At 38.9% G+C, this 25,964-nt stretch overlaps 1 protein-coding gene across 6 annotated transcripts in view; it reads left to right on the top strand.

Moving 5' to 3' along the window:
* Nucleotides 1-25,964, top strand: part of CDK6 (cyclin dependent kinase 6) — a 136,974-nt gene that overhangs the window by 69,619 nt on the left and 41,391 nt on the right. For 5 of the 6 annotated variants that reach the window (XM_064410125.1, XM_064410134.1, XM_064410144.1 and 2 more), the window contains 2 exons: nt 24,736-24,845; nt 24,966-25,014. In XM_064410125.1, coding sequence (XP_064266195.1) covers nt 24,736-24,845; nt 24,966-25,014 — 159 coding nt within the window. The remainder of the gene's footprint in view (nt 1-24,735; nt 24,846-24,965; nt 25,015-25,964) is intronic. The other variant, XM_064410172.1, reaches the window with a different exon arrangement.

The following is a 25,964-nucleotide window of genomic DNA, read 5'->3' as shown; positions in this document are numbered from 1 at the left end:
CATTTGTATAAGAGAAAGTTTAAGGACAGATTGAACACCCTGGTGAAGTTCTGATTGCAAGTGCAACATTAAGTGGAACCATGAAAAATACATTGGCAAAAATACATCCTCAGAAGATTTTTATATTCTCTTTTCATGTCGTTTACAGAAGGATAGATGTATATGGGTTACCCACTGGGGCAGCTGGAATGATCCTCTTCTCTATGTGGAGCTTCTAGACAAGAGCATTATGATGCATGAGATGAAAAGTTTTCTGGCATTTGGAATTTAAAACTGTCTTTGGATAGCACAGTGATGATAGCAGATAGTAGTAACTACAGGTATCAGTGAAAGAAGGATTCAGCTATGCTTCTTAAACTGTTTCACATTTTTGGACTGGGAAATCCCTTCTTAACCTAGAGGAAGAATTGTATTCAGTGGCTGGCACAGAGAAAATGGAAAACAAGTGCAGAATATGTACACCATGGTTGTACAGCCACTAAGCAGCTTCCCAAAAGACAGATCCAACTTGCTACTGTATCGCTGAGAGCCACAGTGAAGCACACAGCTGTTGATGTGATGGGAGCTCAGAGGGGGGAAGCCCATCAGGCAGTGCTAGATGTGGTAGTGGTAGAAAATTTTTTGAGACAGCTGAAGGTACACAAAGCAAGGAACCAAGAGTCCTGACAGTAGCAGACACTGTAATGAGTTAATTCTTCACTAGTTACGGGATCCCAGGCAAGCTGCACTCAAACGTAGGGGAAAACTGAAGTCAAGAATCTGCAGTTTTGAAGCTTTTCATACAAAACAAGAGTTTAGCTGTGTTTCTTTGTAGATCAGCACAAAAGGATTTGGAATCAGCATCTAATATTCATTCTGATAGCATATAGAAGTCATTGAACCGGTAGTGTGCCTCAGCATTAATTTTGTATAGGTATGAGCTAATAATCTACATTTACATCATACACACAGCATGGATCTGCAGGGACCACGATTCGCCTTACAGGAATCAGATGATGAGTTTTCCTCTTTCTGAGAAAATACTGATGGGAGAAGCATTGGGAAGCAGTGCACAAATGCAGCCACTAAAGTCACAGACATCAACAGGAAAATATACAGCAAAATGCTGAGAAAGCTGAGAGCTTCTGGGTGGAGTACTTAAAATAAGCCCTAGAGGAAAACTATATCCTCGTATTTGATTTTTTCTGGAAAACAGTACTTTCTACACCTTTTTTATTAAATGAAGCAAATGCATGACTTCCATCATCATTTCATGTCTTCTTGCCCCTCCTCATCTATATTGTAAAAATGAATAAGTTCCCTATTCTGATTAAATTTTCAGGCAAAATATACTATAAAACAGCCTGAGGATGTTGTGTCTTTGAAAAACAGGGAAGGTTTTGTATATGTATACATTGTGAAAAGACATATAGGAGAGATTTTGAATTTGTTTTGATTGGTCGGGGGGAGAGGGGTATGAGTATTTAAACATGTTTTTAAACATCTTCAGTGTGAATATGTGAGTTCATTTCTTCTAATACTCTATAAGAATAATATCTACTTCTTAGGTCCACTTGAGGCAGAGGAGTTTTGGCTATCTTGCAAGTGTGTTACTGATCACTTCAAAGAATGTGTTCCACCACTGGTGCTGTACATTGACAGTACCTCTCAGAAAAAAAAGATGTAGCTGATGCCTTTTAACCCCGTTTTATTTATATGTACATCTTTCCATGCACTTCTTCAAAGTTCTGCTTCATACTGTATTTGCAAGGACCGAAACAATCAATTAATTCTTAAAATGCAAAAGAAGATTACTGGAAAATTTTGAAAATTCTTGCTGTGAATTTTAGTATGCTGGGATGATCTGGGTGCCATGATATGTTAAGAAAAAACATATCTCAGAACATGCTCACTGTAGCATCTAAACGGAAAGGATCAGAGGTAGATATGTATCTTCTTAATGAAGTGGTGTTTTCCGTAATCTTGTTTACGTATTTGTATTCTTGCTGCATAAAATGAAAACCAGCTTGCAAACACAGCTTAAAAGTTGAAAACGCTTTATTGGTTTATATTTTCTTACGTTATTGCAGTAGGTCACATATTTCAGCTGATGTAAATCAGCAAGGCTTCAATGAACTAAGCCAATTTATAAGGCAAATAAGAAGGCCTGTCTTTAAATCAACAGTGAATTTTGCATTTGGTTAATTTTTTTTATATTTTGAATTTTTGCTTACATGTCTTTTAGTTTCTTTTACTGTCTGATGGTGCTCAGACACTGTTGCTTTGAAATAAGTAAAACTATTAAAGTTAATAAAAGCACAGCTGGCACTGTAGATTGATAGATTTAAATGATTTGGGACACTGAAGATATCGTGCACCTTATGTAATTTAATCACTAGAATAATTAAATAAGGAGGGGCCTGTGCATGGTATCAGTTCTTGTGGGAAAATATGCTTCATTGACTTACTGGCACTGTTTTGGAATGTGGCATTTAAAAGTACCTTTTTACAGTGGGAAAGAATTTGGTCAAGAATAAACAGTCTGACCTTGTTAAATGGACCAAAGTCACTGCATAACCTAGTTTCGGAAAGCTAGTTTTCACCAGTCCATGAAAAAAAAAATCAGTGTATGAAAAAATGCAACTAGATTTTATAGAGAAAAAATTGCATTGAACAGAGTGGGCAAAATCCCCCGTTTTTCCAATATGGACTTCCCTGATTTGTTGGATGTTGGCCTTGATGTTTAAACATGGTTTGAACTGTGATTTCAGAGGACATTAAAAGCACTTTACATTGAAAAATATCATACAATGAAGCCAGATGAATTCAAGTCATTAAGGGGATAAATGAATAAATTTCAACAGAAATCAAGGCCATTTGTATTACTCTCAGTCTCCAAAAATGTAAAAACTTTGCATTTGTAGGAAAACGTGTTTATATTATGAACTAAGTCTTAAACACAAAGCTTGGTATTTGCAGATACAGTAATTTGACTACCAAGGACCTTTTGATAGAAATGAAGAAGAAAATTTGCCAGTTTGGTTTTAGCTTCAAATTTTGCTGATGGGAAACTGGCATGATAAACCAGTACAATAATCCTGAATCTCCATGCTGTGAAATCCTAGCTTCCATGCAGTTGATGGAAAACATCCTTTTAACTTCACTGTGGCCAGAAGCTCATTCCGGGTTTTCATATTCTGTTTGAAAGCTACAAAAACATTCTGTGAACAAATATTCAAGCTGCTTTGGAGGAGTGGAGTATACAAAGAGCAACAAGGACTTTGGAAAATGGTATTGATATAAGTGTGCTTATCCAGTCCGTGGTTTTGGCCACAGAATTCTCATTGGTACTTTGTAGGACACAGCCCCCTTTTTCTATTTGACATGACAGTGACAAGTTAACATATTAAGACTCTTAAAGCCTGGCCAGTGATCCGTGTTTTAATGCAAAAGAGAATGAAAAATCTTACAATGGCTCAAGAATGGGAAATAACGTTGAATAATACTTTTGAGTGCATCATTTAAAATTGTAGTAGCCAGTTGAGAGTTATTGCTGCATAAAAGTGAAAATGTATCCATAACTTCAGTTATTAGCAAAACTACTGAGAGCTATATTTCTGTGCTATAAAATAAAATTTGATGCAAGCAAAAATAGATGCAACTGTTAAAAAGCAGGTTACATAAAATGAATGACTTTAAGGGGGGAAAAATGTGTTTGCATCAGGTAAATTCACATTAAAAATCAAAATGTGCATACATTAGGTTTTGACAAGTTTGAATAAAGAATCTGTATTAATCCAGAAAAGAAGGAAGCCTGTCTCAATGTAAAGACCATTTTCAGTTTTTATAGTCAATGTAAACATCTTCTGAAGTTAGCCTGAGTTTCCTGAATTCTGTCTCGCTCTACTTTGTGTTTACAACATCAGCTATATATTTGCCCTGCAGAGATTTTTTGAGGCCCTCGAGGGGGTGGAGTTCCCACCCTGCTGTGAGGAGGCTCTGTGTATTTTCTATGTATAGTCACATGTGACATCGCCTTCTGCACTGCCTCACTATCGAACTATCAGATTCTGAAAATGGAATTCATACACAGCTGAATGTGTGCACAGATTATCCTGTTCTGTAGTTTTGGACATTAACTCGGAAAAGCATGGACAAAAACTACAGCTGTTCTTAGAATTTATAGGCAGTGATAGATACTTTTGTCCCCCAACTTGGATTTTTTTTTTCTTTATGTGTACATGTTCTTGTTTCCCTTCTGTTCTCAGTGCTGTTTGTCGTCCAGATTGGTCTGATAGCTCCAGCCTTTTTAAAGAAATGTGGTTCTTGGGAATGGATTCACCAGGAAAGGATTAAGGAGCTATTTTTTACTCTTATCTGTGTCATTAATGTGCAGCATAATGTGCAAAAACCAGGCTGTCTGAGAGGAGAACTGTTGTGCTTATATAGAACTTACTTTTCCTCCAGCTGATACTGGAGGAAATACTGCAACTGTACTCTGACCCTCACACTATTAGCAAGTAAAATGCGTAAATCCTTCCAAAACTCTTAGATTCATACTGAACTGAGGAAGCTATTAGACTGCCTAGAAATAAAAATGTTAATGATAAATGGATGTTAATTCTTTGTATTGAGTGTAACCTTTGTGTACTGTTAAGCCTTCATGTTGGGTACTCATTAGTAATTTTTTCTTACTATTTTTCATGCCAAGGGATGAAATAAATTCTTTTGTAAGAGGACTGTTAACATCTTCCCCTATCATAAGCAGTCAAAAATGTACAAAATGCCTGAGGCTTTCTAAGTCATATTAAAAATCAAAGAGTTTTTATTTTCCTCTGTGCCTTCAGTAGCTTCACAAGCAATGGTAGTAGGCTACAGTATAAGGTAATAGAATTAAAAAGTGGAAAGTGTTTCATACTTTGTCTTGAACAGCTGAAAGTGAAGGGATGGAACTGTATATTTTGTACTTCATATGCATTGAAATAGACTCTATGATCACTTGCTGCTTTCTTTGAAGTAAGTAGTGATTTTTATACAGTTGGTATTGAGGTCTTATTTTTCTTTTTCCGTGTTGCTAGTCAAATCATCATGACAGAGAAGCTTCCACCTTGTACCTTGAGAAGATGTCCACATTAGATTTTGTTTTGATGCTCTGCTCTGCACTGGTGTGACCTCACTTTGAGTCCTGTGTGCAGTTTTGGATGGCACAATATGAAAAAGACAGTAAGCTATTAAAGAGAGCCTCAGGGGTGGTGAAGGGTCTGGAGGGGCATTTTAATGAGATGTGACAGGGGTCATTTGGTCTGTTCATCCTGGAGGAGAGGAGACTGAGAGAGACCTCATTGTGGTCTTCAACATCCTCACAAGGGAAAGCAGCAGGGCAGGTTCTGGTAGAGATGATCTCACTCGTGAGACCAGTGACAGAACTCAAGTAAATTGCATGAAACTGAGTTAGGAGAGATCTAGGCTGGATATTACAAAAAGGTTTTTCTCCCAGAGAGTGGTTGAGCACTGAATCAGGTTCCCCAGGGACGTGGTTGAAGCACCAAGCTTGACAGAGTTCAAGAAGGGTTTGCACAGTGCTCTCAGGGACTTGGTGACTCTTTGGGTGTCCTGCACAGTCCCAGGATCTCGGGATGATGATCATCTTTACTCGATGATCCTGATGGGTCCCTTCCAACTGAGCATATTCTGCGATTCTGTGATAAACATGAAACTCCATTGCAGGTAAGCTCAGAAATCTGAAAAAACAGCACAAGTGTTAAATAGACAAACCTCATTTTCTTCTGAGGATTCCCAAGATATCCCTTAGTCTCTAAACCCATTCGGAGATATAATTATTGACACAAACATGTCAGTAATTCCTGGTGAGGAGCATGCTAAAATAGGGAAGCCCTTTCATCCTGATTGAACATTCATTTCAGGACTGAAATAATCCTTCTCTGAACACTGCTTCGGGTATTTCCAAGAATTAGCGGGTCTGTATAAGCACCTTGTCCAGGTGAGAAGCTCAGCAGAACTCTTCCTACTTCCTTCCACCACAGTTTTCAGGTAGAACAGGATTTTTTTTTTAGTTTTACAGTTTTTACACTGTAAGGGATTTCAGATTTGGTCAGTGGAATGGGAAGTTACAGCACTGTCCTATCAGGCTGTGGTCTGAGAGTAGGAAAGAACTTGTCTGCATTTAAGCTTTTGCATCATAATCCCCTCAGCAGAGATGATTCCTTTGAAACTCTGTTATCATGGAACAGAATATCATTATGTTACTAGCTGTACAAATTTGAATCAAGATCTGGTTTTCTGTTTGAATCAAGACTTGTTTTCTTTTTTTGAAGACATTTTGCCATATTATGTATTTACAGCCAAGCATTAAATTTTTCCATTGTGATAAATTCCTAGTTAATAGGTTATGTTTTTCAATTAGTCAATGTAATTATTTTAATCAAGGATTTTAACATTATCTCTTATTCTTCAGATGAAAGAATATTTCTTTAAGGGAGTGTATTACTCCCCTTTGATATTTGTAAGCATCCAGGTGTGGTTGTGCATATTGCTTTTCATTCTTATGGTTTTACCCTCTGAGAAATGCCATTAAAATTCATGTAGATTTAATTACTGAGTTTTTACATTACTATTTACGCTTATTTGCTCAGGAAGTGAAAATGGGGAAGAATCTGAAGGACTTTGACCTCTGTTACATCTAAAAAGACTTGTCATAAGTATACTGCAATTTTTTTTTAATTGTAGAGTTCTAGCTGTAATACAGTCTATCCTAACTCTTCCTTTAAATCCAACGTCCTGCTTCTTTCTTTGATTTTGGATTAGCACAGTTCCTAACATCTTTCTTTCCCACAAAAAATGTATATTTTGTGGCACACCCGTAAGAGTCTGTACAATACACGGAGGGAATTAGGAGAAAAGAAAGAAAAAAGAAATAGAGGAAACATGAAAAGACAGTCAATGCATTGACAGGAAAAATTAGGCCATACTAAGTACAATGACAAGGATTTTTTTGTTCCATTATACTTGGTTGGGTTTTTTTAATTTCTTGTTGCTTTAGGCCAAGGAGTGTTTGAATTCACTTTTATTTCCAGTTGCTGCTTTGCCTTCTGGACAGAAGATGCTACTTTTTTATATGCAAGTAGTTTAATTTGACACATAACTGGAATTCTTTCATAGTGAATATATCAAATATTATACCCTGAATATGCAATTAGTATGAAAAATGTCATCTTTTTGTTATATTCATATATTTGTTATATTCTACTAAAGGTACTGAACAGGCAGAATTGTTCCAACACAATTAAGTGCTATTTTATTACTAAGTGAAGGACTTTTCATTTTTAAGTCTTGCCCTCGTCTAAAACATTTTGACTTGTTGCATTATTTTTCGCTAAAGTGACCACAACAGAAAATCTCTTGTGCTGCTTTCTATTCCTATGATGCATGAACTAATCAAACCACTAGCATATATGTTGATCACTTGCAGACCTAACATGGCAGTATACCTATTTAATAAAAGAAAAATGAATGAAGTTCAGTAACAGTTCCTCAGTTGTCATAGAAACCATTGCATCTTACACAGGATACTTGAGTGTGTTTGGGCCCCCATCCTTTGATATGCCAAGTGGCTGTGAATCCTTAATGTCCTCATCATCTATTTAAACTGCAATCAAAATTAGGCAATAAGAACTTAAATGCTGCCTTAGGGACAGGCAGTTTCTACCTTAGCTTCATTTACTCGAATTATAACCTACTACAACTGGATTCCTTTGAATGGGCTGTAGCAACTAAAAGATGGACTGCCCACATGGAATTTAAGGCCCCAGTTCAGTGTGCTGAAATTAACTCATATGATGAGACCTTAAAGCATCAGATGCACTTGCAATCAAATGCACTTTTTGAATTGTAGTGGACAGACTTTTGCATCATGTTGGCCAGTTCAACATTGGTCTAACCTAAGATAAAAAATGCCACTATTTTCCAGCAAAGCAGAACTGACAAAACACTGCCTGTACACCTAACCTTGCACAGCCAAAATCCCAGCTGATGCAGTATTTTGAGTCATATGCTGACCTTACTGTGAAAGGGAACTTCAATTAGATGTCTATTGTGTTTTCAAATACAGAAGAATGGCTTTGTGTTCAATGGATTACCCCACTGATTAAGACAAGGAAGCAGATGCTGCAAGGGCGTACAGAGGAAAGAATTTAATTTCTTCCATTTTATTACAATTCAGAATCTATTCCATGTACCAGACCAATTAATACATAAACTAAAAGCCTGCCAACATGTTGCGGCCATGCAAATTTCCCAATAGACAGAAGTACTGGTACCTATGTGTAATGAAACCAGCACCTTCCATGTCCCAGAAAGCAGATAGAAAGGATGGGGGAGGGAGGAGAATCATGAAGGGAAGTCTTTTTATTTTCTTCTTTTCACGTGAAGGTTTATAATTAAAGGGGAAAGTAAATTAATTACATGAATATTAAAAGGTTACTCTTCTATTCTAACATTTGGTCACAAGTTGTCTAATGAAAAGGAATGCAGGCTGGAGGGCTGCCATGCCTTTGCTTCTTTCTGCAGAGGGCCACAGGCTGAAGCAGTGATTGTGCGTGACAGATTCTGGGAACAATGAGCCTGCGCACAGATCATCCAGATGGAGCTTGCTTTTCTAAATTACACCAACAACAGGGTGGCCCACAGGCAAACAAAATAGTTAAACAATACATAATAAAGTTTTTATTTGGTATTTCCTGTGAGCCTCTGCCAGTTGCCAGGGAGTGTACTGTATTTTTCTTTTGCTGTATTAATTGTTGACCACAACTGGCAAAGACCCAAACTAGCAGGGACAGATAAGGGGGGGAAAATGGCATCTGGACACTAAAGCCTCAAGTGTACTGGGAAAAAAAAGCACAAAAAATTACAGCATATATCTGGAATTTTCCAACTAACGATGTGCGGATGTGGTAGCGCTAGGGAAAAAGAGCCAAACTGAGCCTGCTTTGTTCACTAAGAGAGGCCCCCCTGTAACATTCCTTTTAGCTGTGCATATTTTGGCTTCAGTTCTGCAGTTTTAACTATATACTGTGTATGGAGCAGTTCAGTTGTTGCTTCATGAATCTAATGATTTTGTTACACGAAATAAAACTACATCAATGCATATGCATTGTTATTGTTTTGAGGTGTTTGAACAGAAGCTGGGTTTTAAATGTTAAATCATAGGTGTTAAGTTTTCAGAGGGAGGAGGGAGAAAATTTCATTAAATACAACCCATCACAGCAACAGCTGCAAGAAGGAGACCCTCAGTAGCAGTGAATGCTGCCTTTTTAATCTCATCAATGAAATCAGACCTTACAGTTATCTGGTTTAGGGAAAAGCCCACAGTATAGCATTAACACTTGGATAAAAACAGAAGGCTGCATAAACATGTTACTTTGATACCATTTTTATGTTTTCTTTGTCCTTATAAACGGTTAAGGTGTTGGCATCTTTTTAAGGAAGTTTTATATTCCTGATTTACTATATGCAATGTCGTAAGTAATTTTGCTGTACTAGTACATAGCAGAGAAAAGAAACAAGAACAGGCATTAGGCCACCTCTCCAAAGAAGATGCAAGTTGATGTGAAGACTGTCAGTTTGTATGGAGAGGAGAACCATCTGCACTAGGCAGTGACAGGATCTTTTGCTACAACAGGTTCAACTGATGAGAAATAAGTTATTATTATGAGCTTAAGTTGTCATACATTTGTACAGCATTTTTAGGTGTACTTGGACCGTCTTCTAGTGACCAGTGGCCCTTGATGCAAAAATTACTGGTTTTTTTACTGATAATTGTGCTGTTTCCTATGCATGGATACCTTCTTCATACCCTTATAACCAATGATTGTGTATCCTGTCACATGTGGAAACAAATTGTTGCTCTCTTTAACGACCCTCCACGCATTATAGTCCCTAGTGAAATCTATATATGTAATTTATTCACAGTTAGGGATGTCAGTTGGAAACAAGCTGTCAAAGTGTGGTATAGAAGCAGTAAATGAAAAAAAAGGGTCAGATCTATGGGAGAGATAAGTACAGCTTGCTCCTGATCACTGGCAGGCATGAGACTCTCTTAAGTCCCCTAATCAGCAGAGTTCAAGAGCAGGCCCATGCTTAGCAACGTAAATGTACTGATAACAAAATCACCTTACAAATTACAGATTTGCCTTTTTTTCCTCATAAAATTTTTAAAAATCATATATTTGCATGTACTGAGCTGCTACTCATTACAAAATACTTAAAACTTCACAGGAAGTTAAATATATTAGAATAGGCTTCATTTCTCATAAGTAGACTGGTTCCTTCTGCAGTCAAGGACAATGAAAGTCTTTCAAACTGTGAAAAATAAGCTGACTTAAAGATCTCTTATTATGGGAGTGGTATGTAATCTATTTTGTACTTGCCTAGATGTAATTGATTAAAATTACACTTGTGCCTGACATGTGAGATACAACACATAGATGGCATTCTTGTGTACAGCATTTCCCAGTCAACTGTTGTTCATCCCAGGCCCTACATATGGAAATGGCAAGATGGTTCAGAGAGGTCATCTCCAGTCCTCTACATTATTTTTCAGCCTGAAGATTACACCCAGACTTGTATTAAGAAATGCTGTTAGTCTCCACATAAGTGATTTCAAGGCATGTTGCTGGACTAACACTTCAGTTGTTCAGAAGCACTAAAAGCCTCTTTTATTGATCCAAATAACACCTTTGCTGTAACTAAAAATCCATTCTTTTTCTTTTATTAGTTGTGCTGTTCACTTCTGTTTTCCTTCTCCTGGATTGTGCTCATGGGTTATTTTGGTCTTGTTCCTACTTCTTTTCAAAGAAGTTTCATTTTCAGATTTTCTGCAGCAGCCCAAAACAAAACAAAGTTTATCTGTTGTTTAAAGATGCTTTGTAAATAAAAAAGCTTAAGGAGGGGTCATTCAGACCCATGTTTTGTAAAAGCTTCATATTACAAAAACTAACTTGCTCTAAATTCAGCCTGAGTGTATCCTTCTAAAAACAATAATAATGGAAGCTCTTGAAAACTTAGTTTCTGATCCCAGGATCATTAATGATTTTAAATACCAGTAACAAAACCTCATGTTAACAGAAAAAAAAATATTCCAATCTAAATAAGTTCTTCGTTTGATATCATTAAAAATTCTTTTCCTTGCAGACTGCAATTTTCCTTCAAAAAAAATTATTAGCTGGAATTATATACTCTTTAGAAAACATAGAGTATTCCTAATTTTTTGTTTCTAAGACTACTTTCTAAAGTACTAACAATTAAAAACACACATGGATCTAAATATCAATGATTTCACAGTCTGCAGATGTCTTCCTCTAACCACCCAAAGCATAGACTGAAATCGCTAGGAATTACGCGTGTATTTGGAGTTACCTTGAAGCTTTTTATGAGATGTCCAGTTGTGTTTTTTGACACAGCCTAACAACATTACCCTTCTCATGCAAAATATTTTTTGCCTCAGAAGAACAGCTGAGGTCCTACTGGCTTGTCTGTTCCTCTTTAAGTTTAGAACCTTAGACAATGCAACAGCTTTAGAGGCTGATGATCTGTGTCAGTCTCAGAGCTGCTGATACTTGGGCTTGGTGGCTCTGCAGAAGCTCTGGCTTCTGGTACTGCTTCTCTCTTCTCTCCTCCTCAACATCCATGGGGCCACACATGGATGTTACACAATTATTTCCTGACCACATGAGGATGTTATTTACAGGACTTCCTCTAAAAGTTCAAGGAGGGGATAGATGTTGCTGTCTCTGTATGGCTGTTAATACTGTGAACGTCTTCTGGAAATGGCAAGCACTCTTATTCCCTTTCAGGGAATATGTAGAGAATTTTTGCATGCAGTGGTTATTTCTGGGAATGGACCTTTGTGGGGAAAAGGCTTAAGACAAGGGAAAGGCTTAAGATGATGGGAAAACATATTTCGAGGTTAACTGGCAGTAAGGTTGATGTTTTCACAAGAGCACTTAACTCTACCTGTGAGAACATTAAAGCGTCTACACTAGTGCTTGAATATTAGTTTCCATTGGATTTATTCTCTTATTTTCAAAAATGGGTATATATTGCAATAAGCATTTTAGAAGGCCTTTTTTAATAAGGACTCTTTCTGAACTGTTAGAAGCCATGAGTGATTTACAGAGCAGCAAAAGGAATGTGACACAAGAAGAGATCTCCTAAATATTGTATTTTACATTGTCAGGCAGGAGAGGGGCAAACGTTTTAAAGCAATACATCTCCTTTCCACAGTGAGTGCTCTGTTATGCACTCCACTGCACAATGGCAGTCTGTGGTTCAGTCTGTCTTCAATTTTTTAGCATCATTCCTCTTTCAAGGAGATGCCAAGAGAAGGTATTGCCACTACCAGCAAACAACACTGCTACTGACTGGCCAGAGAGAATTAAAACATATCTCTATAAATTGGATTTTTCCTTCTGTCCTGGAGACTCATTATGCTCAGTGTTTGGCAAACCCCTGTGCCTGTAAACTGATGTACTTTCCCTGAAGCTGAGAACATTCACTTTGTACCATGCAGAACACGGCTAAGCCCAGTTCTGGACTACTAAATTGCATCTCAGTGCCACAGTCCAACAACAGATGCAGAGTACACATCTTAGTCCACATTCCCTTAACCACTGCTGAAATTGGAGTCTGTCAAACAGATGCCTCAAAGTGGGTTTGGACTCTCAGGGAAAGTGTTTCCTCTCTAAGGCCTCTCTGCACACAGTGTTCAAGGAGTTAACAGGGGAGCTACTTTGAAAATAGAGGCAGAAGGTCATTGTCGGCAACAGCAAAGACTCCTACAGCCTGCCATGGAGAGCCTTTCACCCGTCATTTCCCACCCAGGGGATTGTAAACATTGGCTCACAGCCATGGAGTCCTACAGGACTTCTCTTTATTTGCAGCATATACATTTATATGTCCTAATGGAAACTGAAGCACGGCGAGTTATTCCTGCGTGTCCAGAAGGAGAGAGGGAGCTTCTGTTCAAGTTAAAGAGATGGGAGAAAGAGCCATTACTCACACTGGAATTTGAAAACATAGAGATACGCTTGTTTAGTGGTGCTTCACATGTAACATAGCTGCTGTTCTCAGGCAAACTTTCTCAACTCACAGGAATGTGTAGAATGCTGTCACTTAATCAGAATCCAGAAGAGGTCTTTTATCTGCCATTTGTTAGTAACTAGCAATATTGCTCTTATCTCACTGTCCTTTAGCTTGATGCAGTGCCCTCAGACTTGAGAACTTGTAACATGAAAGCACTCATTACCTTGAACATTCTTGTTTGTATTGTCTTAAGCTATTATCTCTTTGGCTTAAATAATTGATGCTTTGTATCAATTTTGAGAGTGTTATCTATAGAAGTCTGATCTACAACATTATTTTCACAAATAAAACATTTTATATTTTCGTAAGTCTGTCACCACTCTGGAGTAGAGTCTTCAGTGATCTAGAGTAATTCAGGTCTTGTTTATCCAGTTAACACAATATGTTATCTAAATAATTTTCCTTAGAATGTGGCTTCTTGAAAATAACATAATCATACAATCTTTAATGTTAAAATTGGGAAATAATGTCTATGAAGGTCTAGTATTGGACCAACTGTAACATTCTGGTTTTCTGCTAAGTCTTCAGCTAGTTAATATCAATTCAGAAAGTCCTATAACATTTATAAGTGGAAGAAATTTTCTTTTGGTTTCTTTCAAAATCTTGGGCTTCTCTTAGTGCTGTGAACCCTAGTTTTGACTACTGAGTATATCAAGTACCAAGGGAGGAGATGGTGCTTCTTTCTCCACAGATGAAAGCAGGGTGCTGTCTTCTAGAATTTTTGTGACTTCCATCCATTAGAAGCAGAGAGGTGGAGTACAGTCTAGATACAAAGTAGAATCCAGCCTGGTTAATGTAATTAATGCCTGCTTTTATTTTTATCCAGTGATGGTCTAATGTAAAATGCATACACATTCCAGGGCAGTATCCAGAAACTCGGCTCCTTGCCCCTTCCAGCTGATTGTTCTTAAGCATTCAGCTGCTTTCAGACACAGTCTTGCCCCATGACTCATATACTCCTGGCAGGATAGTGATTTGGCTTCAGCAAAAGCAAGGAAAGAGCTGTCACCCAAAAAACCCCTAGCCTAGCGGTCAAAGAATGTGCTTGGGTGTAGGAGGTACCAGTTAAATCCCCTTTGGCTGAGTTTCCACTTTGAAATGAACCTAATAACATTTGCACAAGATGTTAATGTAGATGCAAACATACATTGCTTCTACCACCAGTCTTGGTTATACGGTTCACCAGGTAAGGCTCCATATGGACTTTTGTTGAAAACATCCATTTACCCGGGATATCAGTCTACCAAAAGTGCCTCACTCACAGTAGTGCTTTAGCTCAAACACAGCTGCTTGTTTCTGCAGCACAGGTCTTTCTGATGTCTGTAGCCACTTTCAGAGTCTGAAGAAGAATTTGATAACTAAAGATGCCTACAAGGAGCTTGAGAACTTCAGTGGCTTGTGGCTGGCATTTTACTGGTCTTAAGCTCACAAAGCTACTTAAATGCAAGATTCAGACAGCCTGAAGACCGCTCTTGCTGTTTTTGCCCTTTCTCTCCAGTCCTTGCTTTTGGCTGTAAATTACATGTCTTTGTCCTGGTGGTGTTTATTTCAAGACTCAACTAATTTCTAATGATCTGTGGCATATTTAAGTATATATGAATGCATACACCTATGCATGTATTGCCTATGTATATGGAAAGGTCAACTTTTTCTTATTTTGTGTGTATTTACAAATCTCTTTTCACTTTTTTTTTCTTTTTTTAAGAAAGAAGGATGTTTCATGAGAGTTTTGTATTCCAAATGTAATTTCAAGGAATTCTTGAAAGGTATTTAATAGGAGTTTCATCTCTATGGTAGCATTTACAATTTTGCTTACTTCAGTTTAAAGCCATAATTTATGTAAGGTCATAGCACAGTCTACTGCATTCAGCTTCAAATGTGGAGCAGATTTGCAGTATTCAGAGCTGCTTTATGCCATAGGTAGGAAGGCCCAGCTCTGTGATGGTTGTCATGATGATGAGCCAGTTGAACTGTACACCTAGTGAGGGCAGGTACATGCCAAGTATAGCTTCTACTGCAGAGAAGCTGACTAGTTTTCAGCCCTGGGTTATTAAAAACTCCCAGACCCTGGGAGTTTTTACTCTTAAGCTATTGCTTCACATGATCATCTCTGACAGATGTTGCTCCACCAGCCTTTTATCTACTATACCAGGCTCTCAGTGAAATTGGTACTTTGTCTTCAGACACAACATTAGTTTCTAAGTTTCATTCTCAACTGAATGAAAATAGTATCTTGTAGAATTTGTTTGCACCAAGTTTCTGCTATCTAGACTCCCAAGCTGCCTGCAGTAAAGCCTCTCACCTAGAGAACTGGCCCAGTTTAATCTATTCTTTGTGGCTTCTCTGTGCATATCCTCCTTTTGTTCAAGATGGCTTGACAGAAGTGGGCTGAAGTTCTGTGGGAGAGAGGGCTGTGGTGGCCTTTGTGGTTTTTGCTTCATTTAGGCTTTTTCTGTTCAGGACTGGAGTCCAACACAGCACCCCAGGAAGTGGGAACACTTTTTCTGTCAACCAGACTCTGGTTTTCTGGTAGCAGTGAAAAGCTGGTCATCGCTATTAAGTCCAGCTGTGGGTGGTAAGGCTCAGATTGTCTAGACTGATGGACTCAAGAAAAGGCCAAGCAGTCACAAGGGCAGCTTTGGGGGATCTTGGCATGGAAACATCCATGGTTTGGTCCTTGGCACAAGTTAGAGCTGTGTGTTCTCCTGCTCCCAGGGACAGGGCATCAGTGATGTGAGAGACTGTAAAAGAGGTGGATGCCATCCAATGGGAATATGCAGGACACTAGATGATTTGATTTTGTGGCTTAAAGATGTAGAGGAGAGCAGAGCAACTGAAACAAAGCCCAAGATGTACTTCTAGAAGTTAGGACTGTTCCCTGAGCCAGCTAATGCCAACAGGTGATTGAGCAAGTGAAAATGTGCCAAATTGCTGCTGCCAGACCCAGAACAAGGTCTGTATTCCAAGGTATAGTCTCAGACTGCAACCTTTAAGAATTTTTTAGGGTTTTTTCGCTTTAGTTTCATTTGGAATTGTGAAAGGAAGTGTCTTCTTCCTTACAGTAGGTGTTTGACTTGATCTGCATAAGAAGACAGTGATGTTTCTTTCTGTCTGCCTTTGTGGGTCTTTTTAGTTCTGAGATAGATTATTAGAATTTGCTGTTTCAGTGTACAGATTTGATTATGAGTCTTGAAGTGAAGAATGGCTATTTCTATTTAATGTCTGTCACTCTCAGTGTTAAGTATCTCTATCTGTAAATACATTGCAATATAAGCACGTCTCATTGCATGCAAAGCTGACCATTTCTGCAAATAATTGAGTCGTCCCATATTCCACAGAAGACTGCACTGCAGCTCAGAGAATAGAGGATCATGATGTTGATTTCAATACACAGCAAGGCCTGGCAAGTCTGACTTTCATGGGATCTGGATGAGGTAGAGCAGTGTTGCTGATACTAATTTTGCTCCTTTCTTCTTTGTATAAAGATAAAACACTCTTCACTTGAAGTCTCAGGTAGTCTTTCAGAAATGTTCTCTATATTGTCTCTGTAGAGAATTCTGTGAAATAGTCTGCTTAGTAGAAATATATTTCCTTGTATGAATTTTGAGGTGATGTCTGAATCACTAGTGGTTGAAATATTACCTCAGGTTAAGAGCCAGGTTTCCTTTCTAGTAGTTGTTCCACACAGATGTGTAGTGCACAGAGACTTTTAAGGTAAAACCACTGAATGCAGGCAAAGTATCTTCAGCTACGCACACGATGTGCAAACACACACGCACACACATTCATGCCTCCTGACAACGGATGTACCTAGAAATGTTCTTCAGCAGCACTGTCACACTGGGTGATGTGGTTCTTCCTAGAAATTGAAAAGGGAGAATTCTGGTTAGCTTTGTGTGTATAGAACATCTAAGAAATGAATGGCTTCTTTATTTGTCATGTTATCTTACAGCAGATGCTAAACCATGTTTCCTTCAAATCACAAATGTTTTAGCATCAAAACCAGGAGATCCCGTTCTGAAACGGCAACTTGATAGTGGGTGGTACATGTGATCAGGATTTGTGTCTTCTATAAATAAATAATCTGTTTGATGATCTAACTCTTGGAATGATAACAACATTCATTCCAGTTTTCATAAAGCAATTCATCAAGCTTGTGCCCAAAATGGAGATAAATGTGAATAAAGAGATAAAATTGGTATTGCCATGTTGCACTTCATGAGACCCAGAGCACTAGAAGGGATTTCATGTTCTGTATGCTAAATCTTTTGTCAAGAAGTGAAGTGCTTTTTAAATGCCACTAGAGTAGTTTGATACACACTTACTTTAAAAGGGAAACTATTTTAATGTTTCTATAAACAGACAAACTATGGTCATCTTTCTCTAAGAAAGAAACATTCTCTCCCGTCATACCTATCTCTGTGATGGAACTGAAAACACTTAAATAACAATGGAAGAACCACTGCTCAAAAGCGAGATAAAACAAATGTAATTGTTCAGATACTATCCCTGGAAACTAAAGTACATCATATAATGTAGCAATTACTACCTTTTCTGTCACAGTTAGCAATAATAATAGGTCTTCAGAGCTATGTTAAAGAATGTCCTAGATTTGCTTTATAAATGCAGAATGCTCAGTGAATGCTCTAAGGATAGTGATAGGAAAACAGTAAGACAGTTGCCAGCAAGTAAAGAAGACACACCCTTGTTCCAAACCAGAGATGAAAAATACATCACTGTACAAAGGCTAAAATTTAGCACGTGCTAAAATCCCCTATCTTGGCCTCATTACACCTGTGGGACAGGTGGGTTTTGAACATGCTGTAATTGTTGTGCATGGTGCTGCAGGGTTGAATGAGGCATTGTCTCTCTTCCCTTCCTCACCTCTTTTCCCCTTGCTCCTGCCTCCAGCACACCCCAGACTACCTCCTCCCTTATTTCCCAGCACTCATGCACACAAAAACACACACAAAATCATTTCCCTGTGCGGCGTAGGTGTGATGCACTTCCAAAGGTCTTTGGATCTTCCTAGGGGCCACGTAGGAGGAGGTGGGGAATATCATCATTGCTGGAGCAGAGCAGGGCATGCTGAGGGGGTGGTGGTGGATCTGTTACACCAGAGGATTGGGAAGTGGGGCCACCTTGGGCTGCCAGGAGGACTCAGAGCAGCACACAGGACAGGTGTAGGGCCCATGATCCTGCAGAAATGCCATCATGCCACAACCTAGTGTCACCAGCCCTCCAGATTGCCACTTCTTCCCTGCTCAGTCCTGGCTCTTGGTCCATACTCCACACTGAAGGCAGTGAAACACTATTAAACAAATCCTTTTTACTAAGCAATTTTTACATTGACTTCATTTTAAGCAATGTTATACTGTTAGACTAGCAAGCCATTTTAGCATTTTCATTTCAGAAACTGCATTTCTTCTTTTCAGTCTCTGTGGAGTCTTTTCAACTGTGTTTCTACCAAGTGAGAGGGAGGTGGATTGGGCAGAGACAGCCTCTCTCTGCAGTAGGGATTGAAGCCAGGCTTCAGTCAATATGCTTGTCTGTAATTCTGTCCTCTCCAGTTAGTCTGTGGCAAATGTGTCAAGCTTAGTCATAAAGCTGAGAAGACATTTTTTACAAAGCTTCAAGAAAATTCTTCAAGTTGTTTTACAGTCTCAGATCTGAAGAATAAGCCATGAAGTAGCAGGTTCATAGTGAATTTGCTAAGATTCCACTTTCAATCCTTGTGAACAGTTTGAAGCAAAAGATTTTTTGTGGAATTAGAAGACCATGAAGCTACACTAGAGCTTGACTGCATACTGTACCATATATTCTGTAGCTATGCTCCCTTATTTTACTCAAAAAGGAAGGACAAAAATAAATGAAAAACAGTCAAAAAGATGTCCTGAAGATCATGTGAAAGCCTTGCTAGGGAGAACTGAACAAAAAAACTAAGTTCTTAAACTGAGTTTAAGAACTGTAGTAGGGATCATTAAAAAAATTAATTTGCAAGTAATCTTTCATGAGATTTAAATACTTTAAGTAACAAAATGAGCCAGCATCTAATGGCCAATATAATTAACAAAATCAGTACAAAAGAAGCACAGAAGAAACCACAATCACAAAAGCAAAATATTTACAAAAAGAATTTTCCTTGGATTCAAAGACACTTTATGTGAACTTAAGCATCCTGCTAATTTCTTTTGTGGCATGATTTCTGTGAAAGTTAGTGTTTTAAAAGGTTTTACAGGCCTCTTCCAAGCCCTTTCAGAACTAAGTAGTATAGAATTAGTCTCATCTGGCTTTGGCTGTCTAAAAGGAAGATGTCTACATATGGGCCAGTCAGATTCTCCCCATGGATGGTAATCAAATGCAGTGTATGTTCATCTGACCTGTGCAACACATTTAGGATAAAGTAAGACCAGTTGCACAGGTCAGATGAACACACACGTTTAGGATAAAGTGAGACCAGTTGCTGGGTGAGATGAGGAGTAGGCCATGCCTCCCCCACCCCATCACTCTTATGGAGCCACCTCTGAATCAGAGGAGATGAGGGAAGCATAGCAAAATGCCTTCTTTTTGGAGTGAAAGGAAGACCCAGGGCCACAGTGTGACTCACTGGCTGGTAGATTAAACAGTGCCAGAAAACATTCGTGGGTACTGGAGCTCAATTGTCTATACTGTTAAATTATTAGAATGGTTCCTGGCATGAGTTATTCCAACCAGCCCTTCCCCACACAGTTCCTAGGTGCTGGCAGTTAAGCATGGACCGAAGACCATTCCCAATAAGCAGTTTGCATGCGGTCACCTTTTTTTGGGAGGCTGAGAATTTAATAATATGGACATAGGCCACTCTGTACTTTTTGGTCTCAGTGCCAAAGGAACATTTCCTGTCCCATTTAATTTCCTAGCACAGACATAGCTGCTGTGTTACAGTCTGATCCCTGCTTTGTTCGTGTAGCTGTGCAACTGGGCATTGGTCTGTACTTAAAGTCTGTGGCAAACTGAAATGTAGTCTTTTGTGTCTGTGTTACTCAACCCCATCCCTAAACCACTGTTTGTCTTTGTCTTTTTTTAACTGAATGCTATTCAGACAGCAACTATATTTGGAAAGGGCTGTATATTGTGCAGATCCATTTAAATTAAGCAGTTATGTAAAAATGGAAATCTGTTCTGTAAAGTAAATGGAAACTATATGAGACTGACACAGTGCCTAGATCTTCTGTTCTGTTGCTAGTGAGTAGATACTTCCCACTGATTTGATTTTTCATCAGAAACAGGTAACATGAGGTGAAGGATTGAAACTCCTTGGGCTAGGTGGTGCCCGATAGCCACATCTGTCAGGTGTAGTAAGGCAGAAAGCTTTATTTCAAAATGAAGTTCTCTTTCTTCATCTGACTAAATGCAGCTCTGCCCTTGCTTCTCACTGAGCACATTTCCTTCTTCAGAGAGTCAGACACAGCCTCAGTAGACTTTTGCAGATGTTGTTTTCCTCTCTACTGCGTCTCAAACACGCGTCATTTATTTTCATCATGAAGTGCTGCCTAAATCTATTAACTTTAAAATGTAGTGATCTGCAGGTACTTCTTACCTGATACCATCCAGTCTTATCTGGATAGTAGAAACAAAGAACATGCACTAGAAAAGGAACTTATTTAGGTACCTATTTCTTCCAGTGTGTGAATATTCTCAGTCTTTTCATATGTAGCTGGATCTATTAATTACAAATCTTATAGGGTATCTTCAGGACAGGCAGAGTGGGCTAACAGGCTAAAGGGGGAAATGGAGATAATTTTGCCCAGGAGCATTTGGATGCAGTTGGAAGAAGAGAGAACAGGGTGTGAAATTTGAGGGAACTTGGAGGATGAGGAATGTGAGGGATGGCAGAGTCCTCTCCTCACAGGGAAGGACAGGGCAGCAGGCTGTCTCCACCCGGGTGTTTGTCCAGGAGCAGCAGGAAATTAGGCATGTTTGGTGATGCTGTCGGGGACCACTGGTGTGTGAGACAGGAAGGCAGCAGAAGGAAGTCAGGAGATCATGGGGTGTGGTAGAAACCTGGCTGGAGTAAGAGAGGAGCTGAAGAGACCAGCCAGGGTGAGCAGAAGCAAGGAGAAGGCAGTGGAGAAAAGCTGCTTAGGAGAGAGAACTAAAATGCAACATGGTCACTGAAGTCTACAACCTCCAGAGTATTTTGGAGTCTTGCACAATTTAGGATTTCCATCAGCACAGGAACATGAATCCTTTTCCTACAGAACAATCATCATGTGCTTCATTTCATGTGTGTCAGGTTTTCAGGAGAGGCAGAATTTAAGTGAGATGTACTGATGTAGGTACTGATGCTTTTTTCTTCCTAAAAATGGGACTTAATCGAGCAACTCTGTTAAGTGCGCTGTCGCTCAGGGAGACCTTGTTTCCCTGGTAGTGTGACTTACCTAAGCAAAGCATTTGTTCACTCATAAGCATGCTGAAGAGGAAGTGATGACCTGCTTGTTCAGCCTCACCATATCCTGTGTTCAGAATAATTTTCATTTCTACTTCTCTGCAAATGTTAATGGAATGTCCACAAATATTTTCTTGGTTTCTATGGTAAGAGAGAGTGTGAAACTTTCAAAACCACTGCATCATACTCATCATCCTGTGCTTTTCAGGAGAAGACCTTGACCACAAAAGGAGTCATCCTTTTGTGGCATTACTTATGTGTGAACTGACATTTAGTACATTTTGATCCCTTTCAGGTTCACATTTTGAAATACAGACTTGCATGTTACAAACCATAAAGGTCATTTGATCACTTTTATAGTGACACATTAATGACAGAGCATATCAAAACAGCTCAACACAGATTTCTTCTCCTCTGACTATAATGCAGTCAGGCATTAGCTGAAATTTAACTGTTAGTCTTTTGGAAATCTTATGTTTTACAGGTTTAACTTTCCAAATTACTCAAGTAAAATCTCCAATGCCCTGTGTATGCATGCATGGAGCATAGCAGGGTGCAAATGCTTGGGGAACTTGCCAGTAAGGGGTCACATGGGAGAAGCAGCCATTGTGCTGCACACTTCTGCAGCTGTCTGAAAGTAGCACTCTTCCCCTGGAGAAGCATGGGCAGGGGCAAGAGCTGTGGTGCAACTCTGAGGAAAGGAGCAGCTGTCCTGTGCCACACTCATCTGGAAGGGACTTCAGTTTGGGGCATATGGTCCACAACCATGCATCCCCTGGTTCTTTGCCTATGAGAGTGCAGAGCCCTAATGTTGCAGGGCTTGTGGGTTTGGGGAAAATAAATCATCCTTATTATAAATCATCTTATCTCTGTGTGAGAAGAGCCATGTGGACCTTAAACGGGGAATCATGAGGTTTGGTTGTATTCCCACAGATGAGAGATCACACAGCTCTTCCTCCTGACACTACACCCAGCCATTCACAAACAGTAATGGGTTGAAATTGCTATATCTAATTTCTAAAAGCAATATTACTTCAGTAAGCTTTTCCACAAATGTACTGTGAGAATAAAAGCGTAGTTCAGTTTGAGAGATACATCTGCATTAGGAAAAATAAGATGTTTTAGGAGAAATTATATCCGATTCAGACAGGGCATCTCTAGAGAGAATCCCTGATCTCCAGATATATTTGTCTTCTTTCCTGGAAGTGAATCTCTGAAGAAACTTCTCTGGTTTTTATAGAGATAAGTGTTTCATAAAAGCATCACTGGTATGGTAGCAAATCAGGAACAAGACAAATGGAGCTAAGTAGAGCCCACCTTCCACACGGGAATCTGTTTCTGTGGATCACTATCTGGAAATATAGCTTGCCAGCACAGTGCTTTGTACTGTTTTATTGACAATATGTCTGTTTCATAGACAAATTTTATAAAAAAACATCAAAGTGTTTAGAAGAGCTGTTAGCAAATATGACTGCTCCTGCAAATATCCATGAACCTCCCTTCAATAGCCATTCAGTGGTTCCAAAGGCTGTCAGGGCATTTAACGATTGTAATAAATGTTGTATTTGCTTTTGTTTCATCTGGCTTTGACCAGCAAATTCGGCTGATTACTTCTATTGTTATTTTTCTTTAGAAGACAATTACATTATCATCATTAAAAAACTCACTATTCTTACACATTCCTTTGTGTTGGTCTTGAAATTCAGAACTCACTATCCTAGTTAACATAATTTTAAAATTTATTTTCATTCTTATACTTTTCTTTGTTTTTATCCTTTTTTTCAGAGGCTTGGTTTGGTTCATGCTCCTCCTGAATGTTACATCTCCGATTTTCATGTTTGTTGAAGAAAACAGCAGTAATTTTAGAGGCCCTGCCAACTCCCATATTAATAGTCAGAGGTTTAAATTATAGCACAGAGTAAGAAAATATTGGCACTTAGCTAATGGTCATATGTTGTTATGGCTGGATTATAACTGTATTCAGGATGAATATTCCTGTGTCTCTGAGATTGTATTCTAGCAAGATAGTAGCTCAGACAGGACTGTGCAGAAGCTCATTGCATTCTTCTGAAAATATCCTGAAGAGACAGTCAGCCTCATCTGTATTTGGTCTACTTGTGGGATACAAAAGGATAAATATAAACTGGTCCATCTCTGTTGTGGGTCCAGTGAGGAGGAATTACGAAAGTACATTGATGGAGCAGTGCCAGAAAAATTACCACTGGGTCCCTACAATGTGTTGTGGCATAACCACCAGGACAAGGACAGCCTAAAAGCAGGCACTTTACATGGCATATGTCCATGGGAAGGAGTGTGTCATTTGAACATTCAGTGTGAGAGAAGTTACTGCTGGTCTGACCAGCAGCACATGGACAGAGACAGTCACACAGGTGTAAAGGAATCCTTGTACTGTGTTGCTTGGTTGAAAACTGACAGTTTAGGGTTCCTTTGTATCCAGGGAAATCACACTAGACAGCACTGATGCCTTTGGCAAGGGACAGCTTTGAGAAGAGTTTGATTTAATCTGTATCTAACCAATAAAAAAAAAGTTATGTTTTCGTCAGTTTCTTCAGAGACAACTTTTGAGGCAGGTCAAACATCTTTACCATTATTGGCCCATGCACCTGAGTTAACTCAATTTCTCTTGTAGAAAATAAAAGGCTGAGAACAGATGTGCTAGATTCTGATTTGTCCTATGGGTAAACCTACAGTATTCCCTGGTTTGTTTGTTTCTACTTTGGCTCTGGTGACTACATCTACATCCACAAAAGTTAGGAAGAAACGCCTTGTTCAATTGTCTAACATTAGCCCTATGGAGAATCAAAATCTCCACTGGAAAGTGGTTGGGGTCTGTAAGCTGCAAAAGCTTCAAAGAGTTGCTGATAGTGTGTTGTGGTATTATGATTATCACACCAGTGCTGTACTCTGAAACTATTTTTGTTGTACCCTGAATTGCAATGTTCTTGACAAGAAATGGTCTCATATCCTGAGTCATCATCACTGCAGTTATCCATACAGGACCCTTTTCTCTGTGGTGGCTAAACCGCTTTTCCCTAATATTTGAGTTTTTACAATATAGATCAAACTAAGTGGAAGCTGTACATAGAGCACTTAGGAGGTTGTAATTCTGCAGCTAATCACTCTCTTTTCTGTTCCTTTTTGTTTTGCAGGTTGTTACTTTGTGGTATAGAGCTCCTGAAGTCTTGCTTCAGTCCAGTTATGCAACAGCAGTTGATCTTTGGAGTGTTGGCTGCATATTTGCAGAAATGTTCCGTCGAAAGTAAGAAATACAGTTTTATTTTCTTCATGCTTTCATTTGAAACAATGTGCAGTAATGCCTGTTACAATACACCGAATCATGTTTATATTGGAAAGGCCTAAAAGGATGTTTTATTTGCAGTGCAAAATATAAATGTCCATTGCAGATTCATACTTACTGCTATCTTGAGGTCTGTTTTGATGGGAGTCTCAGCTCTTGGTAAAACTTGCATGAGCATCGTGGTGTTCTGGTTGAATGTGAATCCAAATGCAGCTAAAACTGGCTGAGAGAGGCTGATCAATTTGAGTAAAGCTGGATTCTGGAAGGGATTTACCCTGAGGAAGGCAGGACACTGTGGTCAGCAGAGTCTTCTTCCTCTGCAGTTTGTGCACTGAAGCATCAGGTGTTTGCTTGTAGCCTGCTCTTGGGATATTTGAGATTTAAGAAGTCACTATAAAGTTGTTTTCTAGAGCTGGGATTTTTTAAGAATAACTTATGTAGCCTGAGGGTAGGGTAACAGAGATTATAAGGGTAGTCAAATCCATCCTCCAAGATATGACTTTTTTTGGCTGATTGTATGAAATCAGAACTATCTCACTACAAAATATTACTGCTGGATGCAGGTGAGCTGTGAATTCAAGAGTTCCTCTTATGTTCTGGTCTTTGTCTGTGGAAAGACACTGATGTGCAGGTTGTACCATGTAGGGTGTGGAGAGGAACAAACCTGCAAGAGTTTTAACAGGGTAAATCTGTCTTGATACTAAGCCAATCACTTTCATTTTGGTTGAGCTAAAGGCAAAAAGTGCATGTTGTCATCACCTGGGTGATCTTCAGGTAGAAACTGTATAGCATTTTTTAACACCCATGGTGAAGCCAAAGGATATACGGAATGAAAATGTGAAATAAAAACATATATTGGGTCAAACCTAAAACCCAAAGTCAGTAAAATTTAGAAGGGAATGCAGTGCTATAAGGGCCTTGAGAAACAACTATGTAATTTATACAGTAAGTTCAAATACTAATTGAAGTCTTGCAAAATAATTTTGGGATTTTACTAGTTATTAATGTTATATGGAAAAATAATTTTTCTTGGGCTTCTTGCCTGGTCAAATGACCTGGGTAGAGTATCCTCCACCCTCT

The sequence above is a fragment of the Passer domesticus genome, chromosome 1 (assembly GCF_036417665.1).
Source record: "Passer domesticus isolate bPasDom1 chromosome 1, bPasDom1.hap1, whole genome shotgun sequence".
Classification (NCBI taxonomy): domain Eukaryota; kingdom Metazoa; phylum Chordata; class Aves; order Passeriformes; family Passeridae; genus Passer; species Passer domesticus.
This window is presented reverse-complemented; position numbering and strand designations above follow the sequence as displayed.